Source organism: Dromaius novaehollandiae, chromosome 16 (genome assembly GCF_036370855.1).
Source record: "Dromaius novaehollandiae isolate bDroNov1 chromosome 16, bDroNov1.hap1, whole genome shotgun sequence".
Classification (NCBI taxonomy): domain Eukaryota; kingdom Metazoa; phylum Chordata; class Aves; order Casuariiformes; family Dromaiidae; genus Dromaius; species Dromaius novaehollandiae.
The window spans coordinates 4,932,873-4,950,034 of record NC_088113.1 but is presented as its reverse complement, the minus strand read 5'-3'; the positions used below and the strand labels follow the sequence as shown (position 1 = coordinate 4,950,034).

Here is a 17,162-nt window from a genome sequence, read left to right as displayed (position 1 = left end):
CGCGCTGTCAAAAAACCCCAGTGTTTGTCACCGGCTAACATCAGACACAAATCAAGATCCTAACGCAGGTTTTTAACAGCTGTGCAGAGGCAGTCAGCTGGTCCCAACATCTCCTCCCCGTGGTTACCTCTAGTACAGGACAAGCAATGCCAGAAAGAAGAGGGCAGAGGCTGAGGGCCTGTTTCCCCAGGCACAGGCAGGTCAGTCAGCACGAGCATGGGTGGAAGGGCTGTGAATGGACAGAATAACCATGGAGGACAAGCATGTGGAAGATCCTCCAGCACAAGAGCAGCAGGGAATCCACCAGCTGGAAGCTTGGCCCTGCACAGCTTCCTCCCCCGCAAAGGGTAGGCAGCTCTGGAGATCCAGAGGTGAAGGGAAGTGTCTTTGCAGGCTGTCAGAAAAGCAGCCTTTCCCTTCCAGAGCAAGCACTCTGAATGCTTTGGGAGCAGCTGGACACACGGATGCTCTCAGGAAGAGGGGCTTCTCGGACACTCTCCACTGATTCTCTGTGGCTGAGTTCAGGGACTGAGGGGCCGACTTTTTTTCCCCCTCCAAACTCGTCTACCATCTGTGGCACAAACAGGTGACCATGCACTCTGCAATCCACCAGACTTCTGAAGGTATTCAGACAAGCTGCGAAATAGCTGAGGTATCCCCAGCAGCTCTAGTCCTCAATTCAGAAGATACTGAATCTGTAGACTGCAGAAATGGGAATACTGCATTCAGCAAACCAATACTCTGATTTTCACTAAGACGCAAACACCCACCACTTCACTAACAGGCACTTTCCATGGAGTCCCTTGCAACAGCCTATGTACTCAATTTGCCTAATAACCACTCTGAAGACTTGTGAGGTGCACACATCAGGTCTCTCCTCCTTCCTTCCTCAGGATCCAATACACCTAACTTCCATAACTGATAGGAAACTGAGGCCCACACTATTCTTAAAAGCTTGGCATGAAGCTTTCAGAAGCAAGTACCACTCAGCCACTAGTGACAAGTCTGGGTGGCACTCCCAGTAAAAATGCCATGCAGAGCGCTCATCATGAATCCCAGCTACTTTTAGGAAGTTTTTTTTTTATTATTATTATTATTTTTTTAGGCTGTACTACTATGATCCTATTATCTAGACATTCATCACATCTGGAAGACTTTTAATTAGGTTTGCAGTTTTGCTGTCTGCATTATGTTGTGATGGGGGAAAAAAAATGTAATCTTTCCCCAGGTTTTCATTACCTGCCTATTTGAACTTAAAAAAAAGCTGTATTAGCTGCAGCAGGTATTAACCAGCTGAGAGGTCTAGGTATTTTTCCCTTCACAAGACAGCTGCTGTGCAAATATTGAAGGGTTAGCCCAGAGATATGGCAAATTCTTCTAAACAACTGTAATAATTCTAGGTGCTTAACAATGACATTGGAAAAAACAGATGAAGTATCACAGATCTAATGCTTTTGTAACCTACATGAAACAGTTTTCTTGCTATCAAACTTTGCACAACTAATCAATTTTTCAGCGGGTTGATGAACCTCAGCCTTGCAGCTCAGCCCTCCCAAGTCTACCTGAAGCTCAACCCTCAGCCCACTGCCAAATGGGCAGAACACATTTCCACCTGCAAATAGTATCTAAATTAGAGTTTCTTCTCAACTCAGTTGGTACCATACAGTTGACAGCACTTTTTTTTTTTTTTTCCCCTCCACAGGGGTGAGCCAGCTGCCCCCCCCCCCCCCCCCCCAGATGGTCAGTAATACTCAGGGTAGGCTATTCGTTGAAATATGAATGGAAAATTAGGGTCAGATTACATTTGAAGGATTTCAGAATAAAATATTCAAGCTCCACTCACACAATGCATTGCAGAGAAAACAGTTCACCTATTAGGAATATTTATCAGAGATCTGCAAAATCACTTCAGATACTTCAAGAACAATTAAGATCAAACTACAGCACCTACATTTCAATGCTCTGTGAATACAAAAAGTCCAAAGTTATTTTATTGAATGATCATTAATTGAAACAAAGACTTTACTAAGACTTAAACCAACAAAAACCTATTTATTTATTCCAAACACCAAGATACACAAGTTTTCAAGTTTTGCAAATATTGCTCCAAAGCAAAATTCTATATACAGCGCCCTCAGTTCTAATAGTGCATAAAACAAAGACAAATACACTTATGTATCCACAGTGCAATGTTTGCTCATTTCATCAAGGCTCCACGTTGCATTCACTTACCAGTGATTTAAAGAAAAAAAAAAGGGGGAAAAGAAAAAGAAAAACAGTGACCTGTCAGACCAAATAGCTGGTCCAGACTAAGAAATAACAATGTGGAAACTTGCAAACAGGGACAAAATGAATCCAGGCAGAGCACAATAAAGAACCTTTCCTGAACATGAGACATGCTAGTCTATTTTAAATAAATATTTTCAGTCTTTATCTGCAAGGGCTTCCCTATTGCTCTACCAAAGGAAAACGAGTCTCCAGTATTTGCCATTTGATTCACCCACCAGAACTGTCTTTTCTTCCAAATCTAAAGTACTGCCCTGAGCAAAAATAAACTGGCAAAGTAAAAAACTTGAATGCACAAAAAGCAATTATTTGGAAAGGAGAAGTTCTACTTGGGAGGGAAAAAAAGTCTACTCCGGAGGTTAACTGTTTTCACCCCCTTAAACTGTAAGCACAGCTAACCTGTTAACAGCTATGTTCTTCTCTCAGGCCTCCCGGTCTGAGTTCTTGCTTTACAAATTTCAAACGGAGAATAACTTGCAGGTCAATCTCACCTGAAACCGAAACCAAAACCCTTCCACAGCTGTTTACAACCCTCCTTGTGATGCTGTTCTAACCTTTTGGTTCCTGCTGTCTGTTCTGGAGCTACACAGTATGTGTAAATTGAGGTGCCGTTACCAGGAATGAGACACAGCATAAGCACTGCTTTCATCTTTAGAAAGTGAAGTGACATTTAAATATCATGTAAGCTTTATTCCAACTGTGTTACAGAAAAATAAGTTTATTTTTCTGCTGTACATATGTTGTATTCACTATATACCAACTAGTGCTATAAAACTGTGAGACAAATTATTCCCTGAAATGAATCTTGGCACAAAAGCCTTAGTTACTACCTAGAGCAGCCTAATTATGTTCTTTTCTGAAGGAACTGATTAAAATATTTGCTGTGTAGATACTGTTACTCCTACAATAATATCGCCTATTTCAAGTTTACATAGTAAATCATTATTTTTTGCAGCACATAAACATTACAGATTCATATCCATAATTAAAACTTGTACAGTTATGGGCCTCTCAATTACAACTGTGCTTAAATTTTAACCTTTGGTGGTACCATCACGTGAAGAGAAAAAAAAAACCCAAGATAAATCCAGCTTTTTCAGGACATCCTCTCAATGCAAAAACAGCTTACCATTTTCCACAGTGAGCTTAACTCGGCAACATTTGGGAAGGAAAACTAAAGTCACAGCCATTATTTACGAAGCTATGATCTGCAGTTGAAAGGCTTTGACCGTCTCAAATACTTACAACACAACAACGTTTCAAAAGGTACTGTATAATGTATCTGGACCAAAAGCAGCATTTTCACCTCGCTCTCACAAAATAATACAAACCAGAAAATTAAAACGTAAGGTATAAAAAGGGACTTTTTGAACATACACTGTTTAAGATAATAACCCACTCACTGTCTGCAAGGACAGTACCTCATGCATAGATCTTGAGGCTTTATTTACACAAATATAAAATAAACTGATTCCCAAAACCACACATTCAGAGTAAGTCTTTACAATGAACACGTTCAGAGTACTGAAAAAAGTCTACGTTCCAAAATATAACCGGAATGGCAATTATTAACAAATGGGTAGAAAACTACACAATGTCTGTTACAGATCTTGTTTAAGTCTGGAACTCCAAGTACATCTCCAGTCTTTCCGTGGCGGTATTTTATACTGCCACAAGGGTGTCCCACTAGCACGAGCTCAGGAGGCACAGCATGGCCAGAGTTGAAGAGTTCAAGAAAGCACATAAACACAACGCTCAGGGGTTTTCCCCAGTACCAAGTCATGTGATAGTGACGGGATAAATATGGAAAACAATCATTTATTCTGAAAGTAAGTGCAATCCACCTGTGACCTTCTGCTACATTATTTAACATAATAGAAGTGGGGTTTAGACCAGTGTTACTTGCAAACCTCCACATAACAGTTTACAGTAAGAGCTGGACATTCATACTTACTACGACTGAAAACTGTTATAATGTTTCCTAATGATTAAATACTGTGTGCTATTATGCATAAACCGGAAGGAATAAAACATGACACAAGTCACTTAAACTATGGAAAGTTATTTACAACCTCTGTCAACTAAACATTTTTGGCTCTTAGAACTCTGTTCTTCAGTGGCACAATTTTTAGTCAATTTAATTATGAAAAAGTCTACCGTTTCAATGAACAACTTGTAAGGTGTGAAAGTTTAAGTGTAATTTATCAGCCAACGCCCAAACTTTAAAGAGAACAGTATAACCCCTTCCATATTGTTATACTTGTTTAATAACCCCCAAATTATGATGAGATAAAATAACCTTGCTGTTCTTTGAACAGCACTTCTTCACAAATCCCTGAAGTCAATCTGCATTACATGCAACCAGCATGCTAATTTCATTTAAATATACAGAGCTGTTCATGTCAGATGCTCCAACTTCACACTCGATAGCAATTTCCAATATTTTCTAGTCTCATGTCGAGCAGCAAAGCGCAATCTGCTGCACTTTGCCTAGGTCCGTGATAAGCTGCTTTATACAATGTTTGAGTTGTGGAAGTCGAGCTAGTGGTTCTGGTGGTTCCAGCTCTCCTGTATAATCCAGCCAACTCTCCAAAACTGCAAAGAAAAACAAACTTGTCACTACTCCAGGTCTCAGAAGGCAGACCATCTTAAGTCACAAAACACAAATTCTTGAATCATTCATGAAATTTGAAAAAGTGCTGTGCAACATTTTTAACATGTAGTATTTGCTAAGACATCAGAAAAACATTACAGATAGCTCTCTTCATACCACGTGACAAATTAATTCACATTTAAAGGGCAAATACAGAATAGCAGATGTTCCTAGGAGAAAGCAGGGGAGGAGAATCAGGAGACTTAGGACTGGACTGCACATTATCTTGCCCTGATCTGTGTCAATTCCAAAGCAAGAGCACAGCTGTACAGAAGACTGTATCATCAGAATACCTTTAAGATCAGTACTAGATGTAACTACACAGTACTCTCACTGAAGATCCTAAACAACAGGACTACACTAATGAAGAATTTTGAGGTCAATACAGAAGACAACTGTTCAGACAGTTAAGAACCCGTAACAGAAAACGAGGATGAAATCTAAAAGCAGAGACAGCAGACTAATGCACAAAGACAAGACAAGAACTGGACCTACTAGTAAGTCGGGCAATGTTCTAATATGACCACGAGAAAGATAATCCTACAATGAGTTTGGAGGATGGGACAGTATCACTCAGGCAGACTGAAACCTTCCCACTTCCTTAGCAAGGTGGAAGACAGATATATCTATCAAGAGAACAAGCAGTGGGCATTGCCACTAACCAGGCTACAGGCTAATTTAACTTAAGGACAATGCAGAAGAACAGATGAGCATTATCCGACCATCAATAAACACTGGCTTGAAATAAGAAAATTCCTCAGAGTAGCAGCACTGAGCAGCCTTCCACCAGCTCAACAGTAAAGATAAAAATGCTGATTCTTCTAAACTGGAGCTTGTTCATTTATGAAATGGATGCTACAATTTCATGCCTGATCTTTATTACCTAAAATATTCCTTTAGTCCTTCCAAGATTTCAGTATCTTATTGAACTATGAAGAGAGAACTTTCACTCTAGCCAAGATTAGATTCCCAAAACCCTTGCAAGAAAAGCTGCTGTTTTAACCACTGCACAACCAAAGATCAGATTTAAAGTTGTTTAAAAACAAACAAACAAAACTATTTTGGATTGTTTTCTGAAGCAGCTGCTTTGAAATTAAAACCAATGAAGCCTGGATGTTTAATGAAAATACACAAAGATACAGAAGTTTCCAATAACTAGTTAAAAAAAATTTCAAAACATATTTAGGAAGAAAATTTGGAAGATAACAGAGCGTTGTGTACCAGAATCCACTTGGAACAGCCACCAAAACCCTCAAGAATGGGCAAGTTCAGATACACAACAGTATGGAAGTTACGAAAACCTGAATGTAAAAATAGGTATGGAAGGTATTCTACTGTGTCTTGAAGAAGTACAGCTGAAACAGCAAGAAAAGCATGCACCACTGTGAGTCAAAAAGGTCAAGAGCTGAAGACATTCAGATCCCTTCTAACATTTCTCTCACACACCAATCTGTAGATTTTTGTGCATGCTGACATCCATCATCCATTATGGACAGCTCATGCGCAAAGCTGCCAAAGAAAGGCAACTAATTTATCAACCTGTGAGTGTTGGACTTGCCCTTGTATACAAAACACTCGCACTGTTGGGTAAAACACACTACTCAAAGTATGAGCATTTACGCAAAATTCTGAAAGGTTTCTATTAACAGCCCTAGTTGGAGTAGTTGAATAAATCTTATCAAATGTAAATATTAAAAGATGATCCAACTACAACCTCTTCTATAAAACTCTACTGAATTTAAATTTGATCTCTAATTTTGTTTTAAAATTTCCCCTTTCCCCCCCCCACTCTCCCATTGCAAAACACCAGACGAGTGTCCATTTCCTATTATTAAATGCAGCAAATCTGATACAGCAATGCTCATCTCTCTTTGTAGGTCTGCAGAAGTAGAATTCAAGTCAACACGTTTTGGTCAGGCAGCATTATTTGAGTGGGACAAAATACAGTTAATTTTTTTTAACAGAAAAGCGTTACTTACCATCTAGTTCCTTCTCAATGAAGTCCATTCTGTGTATAACTTCATCTTGTAGGGATTCCACATGAGCTAAAAGATTAAGCTGCCACTGCAGCTGTGAGTTCACAACTCCTTCTTTGTCCTTCTCCAGCAATTTCATTTCAATAGCTTCCTCTGGAGATACCTTCTTAGACACAGACTCTCTTACCTAGCAGGAATACACACATTAATATTCATTATAGTGAAACAGAATTACTGAGGCAGACTGCCTGGGTCCTTACAGCTAGTGAAGCTAATTGCTCAATAAATCTTAAGCTAGTGGAGGATAGAAAGACACAAGGAAAAGATCATATGCCAGAGCGTATTATTAAGGCAGTATGGACAACAGGATTCAAATACAGATTGCAGATCCCTTAAAAAACACCAGAAGAGATGACATAAGCAACATTGTTTTATACGTATTTTTGTATTCCTTGCAACTCTGCAAGGATCTGATCTTAGAAAGGCACCATTGACCTGTATATGCATGTAGCTAGCTAGCTCCCTGCAAACTTCCAGCTGGAAGACTCTCCACTTAGTCTATGTATTCTAGGGAACATTTAAAACATTTGTGACATGACAGTAATCAACTAAAGAGTGAATTATTTTGCAGTAGGAAGGGATTCTTAATGGGATGCTGTAGCAATCTAATCTCAATTCTACTGAAAACCTTTATCAAGCATCTAGAAGAAGAAGAAAACATTCACCACTACTTATAAAACGTGACTACACTGTGTCAGCAGATTCTGCCTCCCATAGTTTTTTTTTTTTAATCATTCTTCTGAAATAAGGCAGAATTTAAAAAAAGCTCCTAAAAGATTAAAGAACTGAAATATATGCCTTTCCAGGAAACATAAAGGAATCTCAATTTGATAGAGATTTAAAAAAAAAAAAAACCCATAAATTACAGCTTACATATATATGAAATAAAAACTAAACAATTTTTTCATCTAGAGCACAGAGGAGAGTATAGCCCTGATGAATCAATCCGGCTTTTTAAACATTTGTCAGACCGTATCTCATAAGACTTAACATTATTAGAAGCAAGATTTTTAATTGGGCTGTAGAAAGACCTGACAGAGTTGAAAACACAACCCAATAGTTAGAAAAGATAGACTGCTTCAGTAGGAAAAAGACACACAACTGTTCAATGACGGCAGCTCTTAACCATCAGTTCAGTTTACTTCTTCACATGATATGCTATCTGAAGAATATGGAATCAATTTAAAATATCTATTGGAAGAAACACTGGAGCAAGCTGGAAATAGCTAAAAAGCTGGAAGACCAGCATGTTTGACAGTATCGTACGTTTGCCCTGTTCTTTCCCTCTACTGTTGCTAGTGATACAAGTAAGGAGAAATGAACTGCCAGTTGACCAAAATGCATCCTGCACAGGCTATGCAGATGATTTCAGGCGCAGAAGTCCTTCTCAGACTCAACTATTCTGTGTTTTTGTGAAATGGGGGAGGTAATCATGTCTATCATTTTAATTTGCATTAGCAATCTAAACTTAACTGGATGAACAGGAAAAAAAAAAAAAAAGCCCTAACAACAAATGAGTAAGCTAAATACTACACTATAAAAAAAAAAAAAGGCTGATCAGTTTTGTATTTTGCCAGGCAAACATCTTTTCTACGTAGAGAGAGCTAATTTAATACAAGTACCTTGGAGTAATTATGCTTGGATTCATTTTCCATCTTGCATATTTCTCGGTCCAGATTCCAACCAAATCTCTCTGACAGGACATCATCCCCATTTTCCCTTATTCTATTTACTCCATCATCCATGGCTGAACCTCTTGTTTCCACAACCAATCTCTGCTCTATAGCAGGATAGTACGCCCGAGGTTTCTGGTAACAGTGTTCACTCGTAATATAAGATTCCTCCATAGAAGGAATGGTTGTGGGTTTCTCAACTGTCCCATTCCAAGTTCTATAACTTGCAGTCTCCTCTTTGCAACAGTTCTCTTCAATGTGAATGATGTGTTTAGTACAAATCTTTTCATCCACCGTAATGTGCTTCCATGGATGACACCACAGCTGTAAGTCAGGATGTTCTTTATTTCTGTTCAAATATAAAAAGGTGAAACACCCACTCAATGTAAGCTTTAAAATGGTTAGGCACATTATCCTATTACGAAAAGAAGTTAAGCAAGAACATTCAAGCTACTACATGCTTTAGTCATCATCATCATAATCAGTAAATATCCCCAAATATTCTGAAATAAGATAATTTCACTGACCTCAATTGTGCGTCTTCCTATAAGGCTGTGTTAAGTTCACTATTTTCATTTCTATAACATAGTATATAAGCCATGTGTTGGCATTAAGAAAAAAATTTAAGAATAAGTTTCAAGTAGATGCACAGAATTTTTCACCAAAACAGATTCTTTCTTCAAGGGCAACATTTTGCTTCAATATTTGAAATCCGTTTGTTAAAAGCATTACTAAAAATATCCCCATGAAAATGGGTTAATGTTTTAAAACAGGTAAATCAAGTATATTAAAGCTAAGCTGAAAGATTTATTCATATAAACGTGTTTTTCAACAATTTTAACAAAGTAGAGCAAAAAGACTCCCCAACCACTCAATATCAAGCTTTAGCCTGCAGTTCCTCAAAAAAAAAAAAAAAACCTTTAAAATTTAATCCACTGATCTTCTTTAACCCTCTAACAATAATAACGATAGGTGACTGTGGGGAGAAGGGGAAGTAATACTTCATTATTATTATTATTTTTTTTTTAAAAAAAGCTTTCCTTTAAAACACAAGATGCTGAGCAAACTGTCTAGTATACCAACATGCCATAATCCCCCCTCTGCTTCTTAGAAAGTTTCTTACTTTACTTTTTTCAATCTAATATGGAATATCGCTTGAAGTTATTTATTCCAGCAGCAGAGGCAACTACAGATATCAGATTCTTACATGAATATAACAAGCCAAGACAAAATTTAGAGTGAGCATTGCAACCAACATAGTTCTTCCCCATGTCCATCAGGCGTTAAAATAGCTGTAAAAAAGAGAGCAAAGCAGAGCCACTCTGGTTGTCCTCAAAGGGGAAAGCAGCCCTTCTGCTAGGCTGTAAGGACACAGCAGAAGCAAAGACTGACCCTGAAGCATCTACATTCAGCTGCATGGGAAGGGGGGTCTGCCCAAAAACCTGTCCTGCACTTCCCTGGAGATAGAGGCAGCTAGAATTGCTCCACCAACCAGATTTGGCTTTTCAAGCCATTAGCCCAGCCACTCACTAAAACAAGACAATAGGAAATTAAGTAGTCAGTAAAACTACCAAGACTTGCTTGGAAACCATTCCACATAAGCACCTCCCCAGCAATTAAAAGTATATTATGGCCTTGGCGAGTAAGTTTGAAGGCACTTCCCGAAAACTGAAAGCTAAGTGTTCGTTTACCAAAGCTTTCCACTCCAGCTCCACAGGTATCCGACACCTAAAGGCACTATATTTTTCAGCAAAGTGCAAAGGATAACTTTACAGAAGACAGAAAATCAAAAGATGACAAGCCAGCTACGTAAGGATGACAATTTGGATGTTGAACACTCAAGCACCCTGTTGACTATTAACCTGTCTCTCTCTCCCACTGCACCAAATCTGTCACTCTTGATCCTCTAGCCACCTCTTCGAAATACTGAGCACCACTCTCCAAATAACTGCAGATAGCTGTGAGGTCTTCTCTTTTCGCCAGATGGTAGATATGCATCAGAAATATAATCATTTTTCCAATTCTGCAATTTTTAAAAGATCCTTTTTGTGCTTTATGTCATGATAAAAACAGGGGCTGTGGCTTTCAACAAGACTACACCCTGTCTGTAATTAAACAACAAGCTCAGAATGGGAGACAAAAGGAATGAAGTCTGTAACAAGCATCACATACTTACCGAGTGCTCCACACCTTCATGCTATGCAACTCTCATCTACACTCCTGCTACTTGAGAAGAAAAGGCCTAAGAAATGATTGTAGGGTATTTAGGCTCCACTATCTCAGGGGAGAAATAAAAATTACAGATCTGACTAAAGGATATCGAAATGGAAAAGCAAAGCCTACTGCTAAAATTGCTGCTACTCTTAATGCATTATTCCATTGTTCAAGCATCTCAAACATTGCCAGGGGCCCTAGGGGATCGCCACAGACTAAAATTTAAGGGAAAAAGTTCTAAAGAAAGTGGAAACATTAAGTGCTTTGCTTTCCAAATGGCTGCTGCTGTGCAATTTGTCAACTAATAAATTATAAATATTTAAATCAATTTAAAATTGATGGATTTGAGTTGGAAAAAGATTTTTTGAGTCATCAGAACCCAAGGATGACTATAAATAAGGAAAAAAATGCAGAAAGTTCCATTGGTTTCTGTATGAATTATGTCGAGGGTTATTTAAGTATCTGTAATAATCAAGTAAAACTTTGCATAGAAACCAACTGCTACAGGTTGCTGGAGGTCCAACTGATCTCCCACTACAGCACAACAACAAACTATGCTGAAGAAAAATAATGGTTTCTGCTGGAAAAATTATGATTTGCAATTATTGGAAAGGAGCTGGCAAATTCATAAGAAAACTGACCACAGATTATACACCTATCCCTCTACTTGCTCTTACTCCATTTAGATGTTTTAGGAGAAGCTTTTATCCTTAGTTTTCTCCCCCTTTTCCTTGTACCTTCCCGACCCTTCTTCACCCAGAGTCAGTTTATATTCCCCGACACATTTGCATGATTTTTAGGAAGCCACATTCTTTTTCAAAACCACATTAGCAATTCAAACTACATTCTTATATATCCACAGAGAAGTATAAAAATAAATCTGCAATTCCAGTTATTTTTCTACTATTTGAAATCTAATTCACATCTAGAACATGCCAATTGATACTTAAATACTGCTTACTGTAATATGCTCATCTTCAGCTGCAGTCCATGCAGTACTTCTATGACTCTCTGTACATCGCCAAGAAGCTGGTGAGTGGCTACTATCTTCTTGGCATTCTGGTGAGAATAATTGTCTTCCAAAAATGCTAAGCCATGCATATGACCATTACTTAACCACTCCTTTTCATACCAGTACTTTAAGCTGGACCTCTGACCTAAAGCGACAGTAATGTGTGCGTTAAAATGAAGCATTAACTTTTGCTTGTTAACATTACCAGTAGCAGTTCTGATCATCTCAAAATCTTGCAACAGCTTATTAGCACTTATCAACAGTACCTATGAGAGCGGACAAACCTCTGAAGACACGAGGACCTTCTAAAACAGAAGCGGGACACCACTTCAGTCAAAAACAAAACAACACAACAAAAAAAAAACACAAAAAAGCACCACAGGCAAAACACCTCTAGTCGATCATAAAAGCCAGGAGCACCCGGTGGACCTCAAATTCCATCAGAGGACATCCATGACAAATATTTGCAGGTGATGGACAAAGAGAAGTATTTTTAGCAGGGTAACACACTTGCTATTAACCACTGTTAAAACTAAAGCTATGGTTTGAATACAGCTCTCTGCAGAGAAACAAATGCAGCAAAAGGCAGTGATAAAAAAAAGGCATGAATGCAGCACTTCCCCTTCTCCAGTGGTCTTATTTTAACAGCTGCAGGCATGAACTAATGTAGTCATTTGAATGTAAAAGTTTTAAAGGAATCAGTGATGAGGTTTTGCTACAGAATTGGCTTAAGCTAGACTATTAACAATGCTAATTCTAGCTAAGAGCTTGGGATATCAAAAGCTGAAATGAAATTATGCTAGATATGATAAACACAATAGTAATAATAAATTAAGAACTCAAGCAAAACAGTGTAAGTGGGAAAGCATAAAACTCGAGATGCTTGCTAAAACGCAGCCTCTCCCCGCCATGTGTATACGCATATATACCCCAGTCAGGGAACCTACAAAATCAGAGATATTGGAGCACTGATTCAAAATGATAATCACAGAAAAGTCTCCAATATAGGCAGCTTAATATTCATGAGAAGTTTCAGAAGTCAGGGACAAGTTAAAAAATAAGGAGTAAATGAGCAGCAGGATAACAACCGATTGCACTAAGCATGCAGTACCTAACATCCCTGGCCATGCTATTAACTTTGGCACAACAAAGAAAAAAAAATTCTTTGGAAGCCATACCAAGAAATTAGCAGACCTTGTTAACATGGGCTTATATTGCTTTTAGATAGTAATTACAGAATAACGGAAAAATGATTTTCATATCATTCCCAATACAAACATCCATGGACACAAAGGATGTTTTCAAACCTAAATACTAACAAACATTGTCACGATGAAAGGAAAAGAATATGCCTATAAGCACACTCGACCATTAGGCCAAACAAGATAATGTTTTGAGGCAACAATTTGAAAAGGTCTCACTTTCAAACAGGACACACCACATGGAAGGACAAATTTCTTAAGGTTGTAAGAGCTCAATTAACAGCTTCAGGCAGACATACTGCATCAAGCAAAAGGTCTGCTAGGTATGGATGGCTAGGAGCACTTTGGAGTAGGTCTCCACATACCTGTGTTAACCACTACCCATTTAGTTTTGTGTTATTTGCTACAAAAGCTACCATCTAGGACAGAAGATGAAGCTCAGCGGGCAGGAATGAAACCCAGAATTTTAGAACTCAATGATTATCTGAACAGCACTATGATTATTCAGCTAAAGCCTATTTATGCTATCATCTACTTCGCAGTGTACTTGGAAACAAAAAGGTGGCTCCCTTTTCAGGTCAATAGACCTAGGAGAAGATGCAAGACAGTATCTACCAAAGTATATCCTCTACGGCTTGAAGAATAAATCTGTCACTTGAAAAGCAGTATCTTGACAAAGTTTAAGCAAGGGTGAATAGTATTTAAGAAGAAATCACTAAAAAAATCCCACTTGATTCAATAAAAATAAACCTGTTTAAAATGACAGGTGGTACAGTTTTAGGCATAACTACGCTAAACTTGCTTTAATTTCGGATAATATGAATGGTGCTGTAAGAAAGCCACCGCACTGAACTAGGGAAAGTTCCTGAGTAAGAGTTTGTTGAAGGGCTATGCCCAATTTTAAAAGCAACCTCTTTGCAGGTTTGTAAGATATACGTAGCTTGCTTCATGCCAATGACGGGTTAATTGAATTTGAGAAATCACTTTTACACTGATAAAGTTGGAATAAATTTTCCTTTTCTAAGACACAGATAAAGATTAAGTCCAAATAAGAAATAAAAGTTTCAGGATCTTCCAAGCAACAGTAACTACAAGTGATTAAACTAATTGAACAAATTAAATGTTAGTTGTAAACAGTTTTTACTGCAAAACTTTTTGATACAGTTTCTTACTAAATACAAGTAGTCCACAACTTCAATCCGCATCTGCATGTTAGCTTTAAAACCTTAACTCAATTTGACATAAACAAAGGGTTAAAATCCTGGATGTTACGTATTGTAAAATAAAAACTTAAGGAAGTGTTATATAAGCTACGTAACTGCTTCAATAACTGCATGTGAGCCATTACAAGTATAAACAATACTAGTATATGAACTACACTTAGTAACAAATCAATGAATTAAGCTACCAAAGGGCTGGTATTTTTAAATAGCCCAAGAAGCAGAGATCAGAACCCAAACCTGCACATATGCCAAGAGGGTTTGGTGATCAGGCAAGCAGATATCCCATTTTCTCATAATTCATGAACACGGACACAAGCCCTGAACCTCATCCATCTGCAATTCAGTAAGGTTTCACAGTTCATGAAATCAGAAAAGACTTGTGTGATAAGTGAAGTTTTAGCTGCAGTGTAAGTTGGACTGAAAACATTTCAAAAGTATCCAACTTTGTGGTCAAGAGTACAGAATATACTGCTTGATCAACTCTGACTGCATTACCCAAGATATTTTCTGTTGTATTTATGTACATGGATCGCAAATGTCCTCACAAAATGAGAGTCAAGCAAGTCATAGCTGTTGAGAAACAGCAAACGTCTTGCCGGCTTATTTTAAAAAGTATACAGACGTGGTCTTGTTGTGGCAGTCACATCCCCTAAGGTGTGCCAATACTGTAAGTTATAAGGATTCTTTGGTTAACTCTTCTCAGTGTTTCTGAATTTGTTTTGCACAGCCAGAGCGTTATCAAACTTAAATCCACGTTACTGACAAATATGTGGCATGAATGGTCCTCACACAGTTGTAAACATTTATTTTCATTCCTGTCCAGCTGCAATTCCACAAAAATATGAATACTGACTCATCTGTACATTAACATAAATTAAACTTTCTGTAACTGAACCCCATTTCCTACAAAGGCAGACATAGCTAATGGAGCAAAAACAAAGTTTAATCTTTGCAATATATACAAAAAGCTAATAAAGTTACTACATATATAAGAAGGCTCTGTAACCTTAAATGTCTGTACCTGGAGGATCTTGGCAAATATAGCAGGTATATTTCTCAGGTACATTATCTTCCAGTAAACCCATACAGACTCCATGCTGCCAGCACAGACACTCTTCACACTGTTTAAAGTCAAGAAGTGCACATCAACAGAAATGAAGCCTATAGGAGCTCATATGATTACCTCAATTAAGAAGAGTTACATCATCTACATATTTTAAACAAAAAAGATGTATTAATACCCCCATTCCAGCTACAAACAAATACATTAAAGAATACAGCTACAATGAAATTTCAATCCTCCTCACCCATTTTTCATATGGATTTATGGAAAATGACAACAATTTTGAAGGGGAAGCAGAGATTCGGAAAGGTGCCCAAATGCTCCCTTTGGAGATCAAAATCTTTCAGGAGATGCATGCACACATAACCAAGGACAGAAGACAGTATGCAATCAAGCTTCCCTTATCAATGTATCTCATGTTTTCTGAATTAAAGGTTTTCACTCTCAAATAATAAACTGACACATTCAAATATAAAATCTAAGGGATATTTACATTACGTAGGACTAGTCAATACCACGTTTTACTGTATCGCTAATGTTTTATCTACTTCAACACAGGAAGTTCTACTAATATAAAACAAACATGTGGATGCAGCTGTACTGACTTTTAAAACTCCTTTCTTTTGACATTTATCCTTCCAAATGTGAGCAATTATACTGATAAAAAATGGAGCTTATGACAGGGAGGCACAACAGATCGTAACTTTTACTTTCCTGGAGCACAAGCCAAAAGCTTACTGCAGAGACCTTGTCAACACTGGCAAAGGTTTTCAAATGAGCTACAACAAATATAAATGACAACTTCAAACGATCTTAGACGCTCTTCATTGATCTACAAAGATATGAACTCAAGAAACATCTCATCAACATTGGACACCATTTTTATTAGTGCTTTTCTCCTAATTTTTCTCCAGTTAGGAGCAGAAAGAAGGGCATCACCAGTTTTTGAGTATGTTATGTTAACTTTAGTGGACGAAATAATAGCATAGGAAACAGAGGATGTAAAAGGTAAGAGAAGCAGATTTCCCTGAAATGTACGATCAACAAGATTTGGCCTCGCAAAATGGAAAGACAGTCCTAAAGTAGTAAGGTGAGGTTTTCAAAAAAGGTTAAGAGACCATCCCCTCTCACCAAGATGATTAGCAGGAGCCAGAAAGCGTGTCCTAATTGGAAGAAAAATTCCCTGGCCTCCTGGAAAAAGAAGGGAGGAAAATCTTTCCAAATACAATGACCAAAGAAACAAAACAGATTAAAAAAAAAAGTGGACTGTGTGCTAAAAATAAGAAGGGAGCTCCTGGACCTACTTATACTTGCATCCTATAAGTGATGCCTTATCACCTAAAGCTACACTCCGATTTTTCTAGACAAGTTTACCCTGGACTCCAATGAAGTGTCCCAAGGTTGGTAAGTTTTTTAGGTTTTTTGGGGGGGCAGGGTATATAATTGAGCATATTCAAATATCTGCATCAGGACACAGGACCTTCCTTTTATCTGCATTTCAGTTTGTCTGGCCAGGCTACAGGCATACGCTGTGGATGCATGCTAAGTATAAGCCACCACCCCCACTCACACACACACCCCACCACGCAATAGGAGGAAAACTTGGAAAAGCAAGCCAAATAAAGAGAGATTTTGAGGGGGAAAAGGTGTAGAAAGGTGGGCAACAATAAAATATTCAACTTGGAGTGTGAAAGAGGTAACTGAACCCAATGGATACGTATTTAAAGCAGCTTCTTATCTACTAGAACAAAAATACACTGCTCCATCTATACCCAATCACCTCCAAAGCCACCAAACCCC

At 38.1% G+C, this 17,162-nt stretch overlaps 1 protein-coding gene across 8 annotated transcripts in view; it reads right to left on the bottom strand.

Annotated features, from left to right (window-relative positions):
• Positions 1–2,032: 2,032 nt before the first annotated feature.
• PHF20 (PHD finger protein 20) overlaps positions 2,033–17,162 on the bottom strand; it is a 77,922-nt gene continuing 62,792 nt past the window's right edge. For all 8 annotated transcript variants that reach the window (XM_064521341.1, XM_064521342.1, XM_064521340.1 and 5 more), the window contains 5 exons: positions 15,321–15,420; positions 11,824–12,019; positions 8,598–8,997; positions 6,919–7,102; positions 2,033–4,881 (listed from right to left, as the gene is read on the bottom strand). In XM_064521341.1, coding sequence (XP_064377411.1) covers positions 4,739–4,881; positions 6,919–7,102; positions 8,598–8,997; positions 11,824–12,019; positions 15,321–15,420 — 1,023 coding nt within the window. In that variant the 3' untranslated portion in view covers positions 2,033–4,738. The remainder of the gene's footprint in view (positions 4,882–6,918; positions 7,103–8,597; positions 8,998–11,823; positions 12,020–15,320; positions 15,421–17,162) is intronic.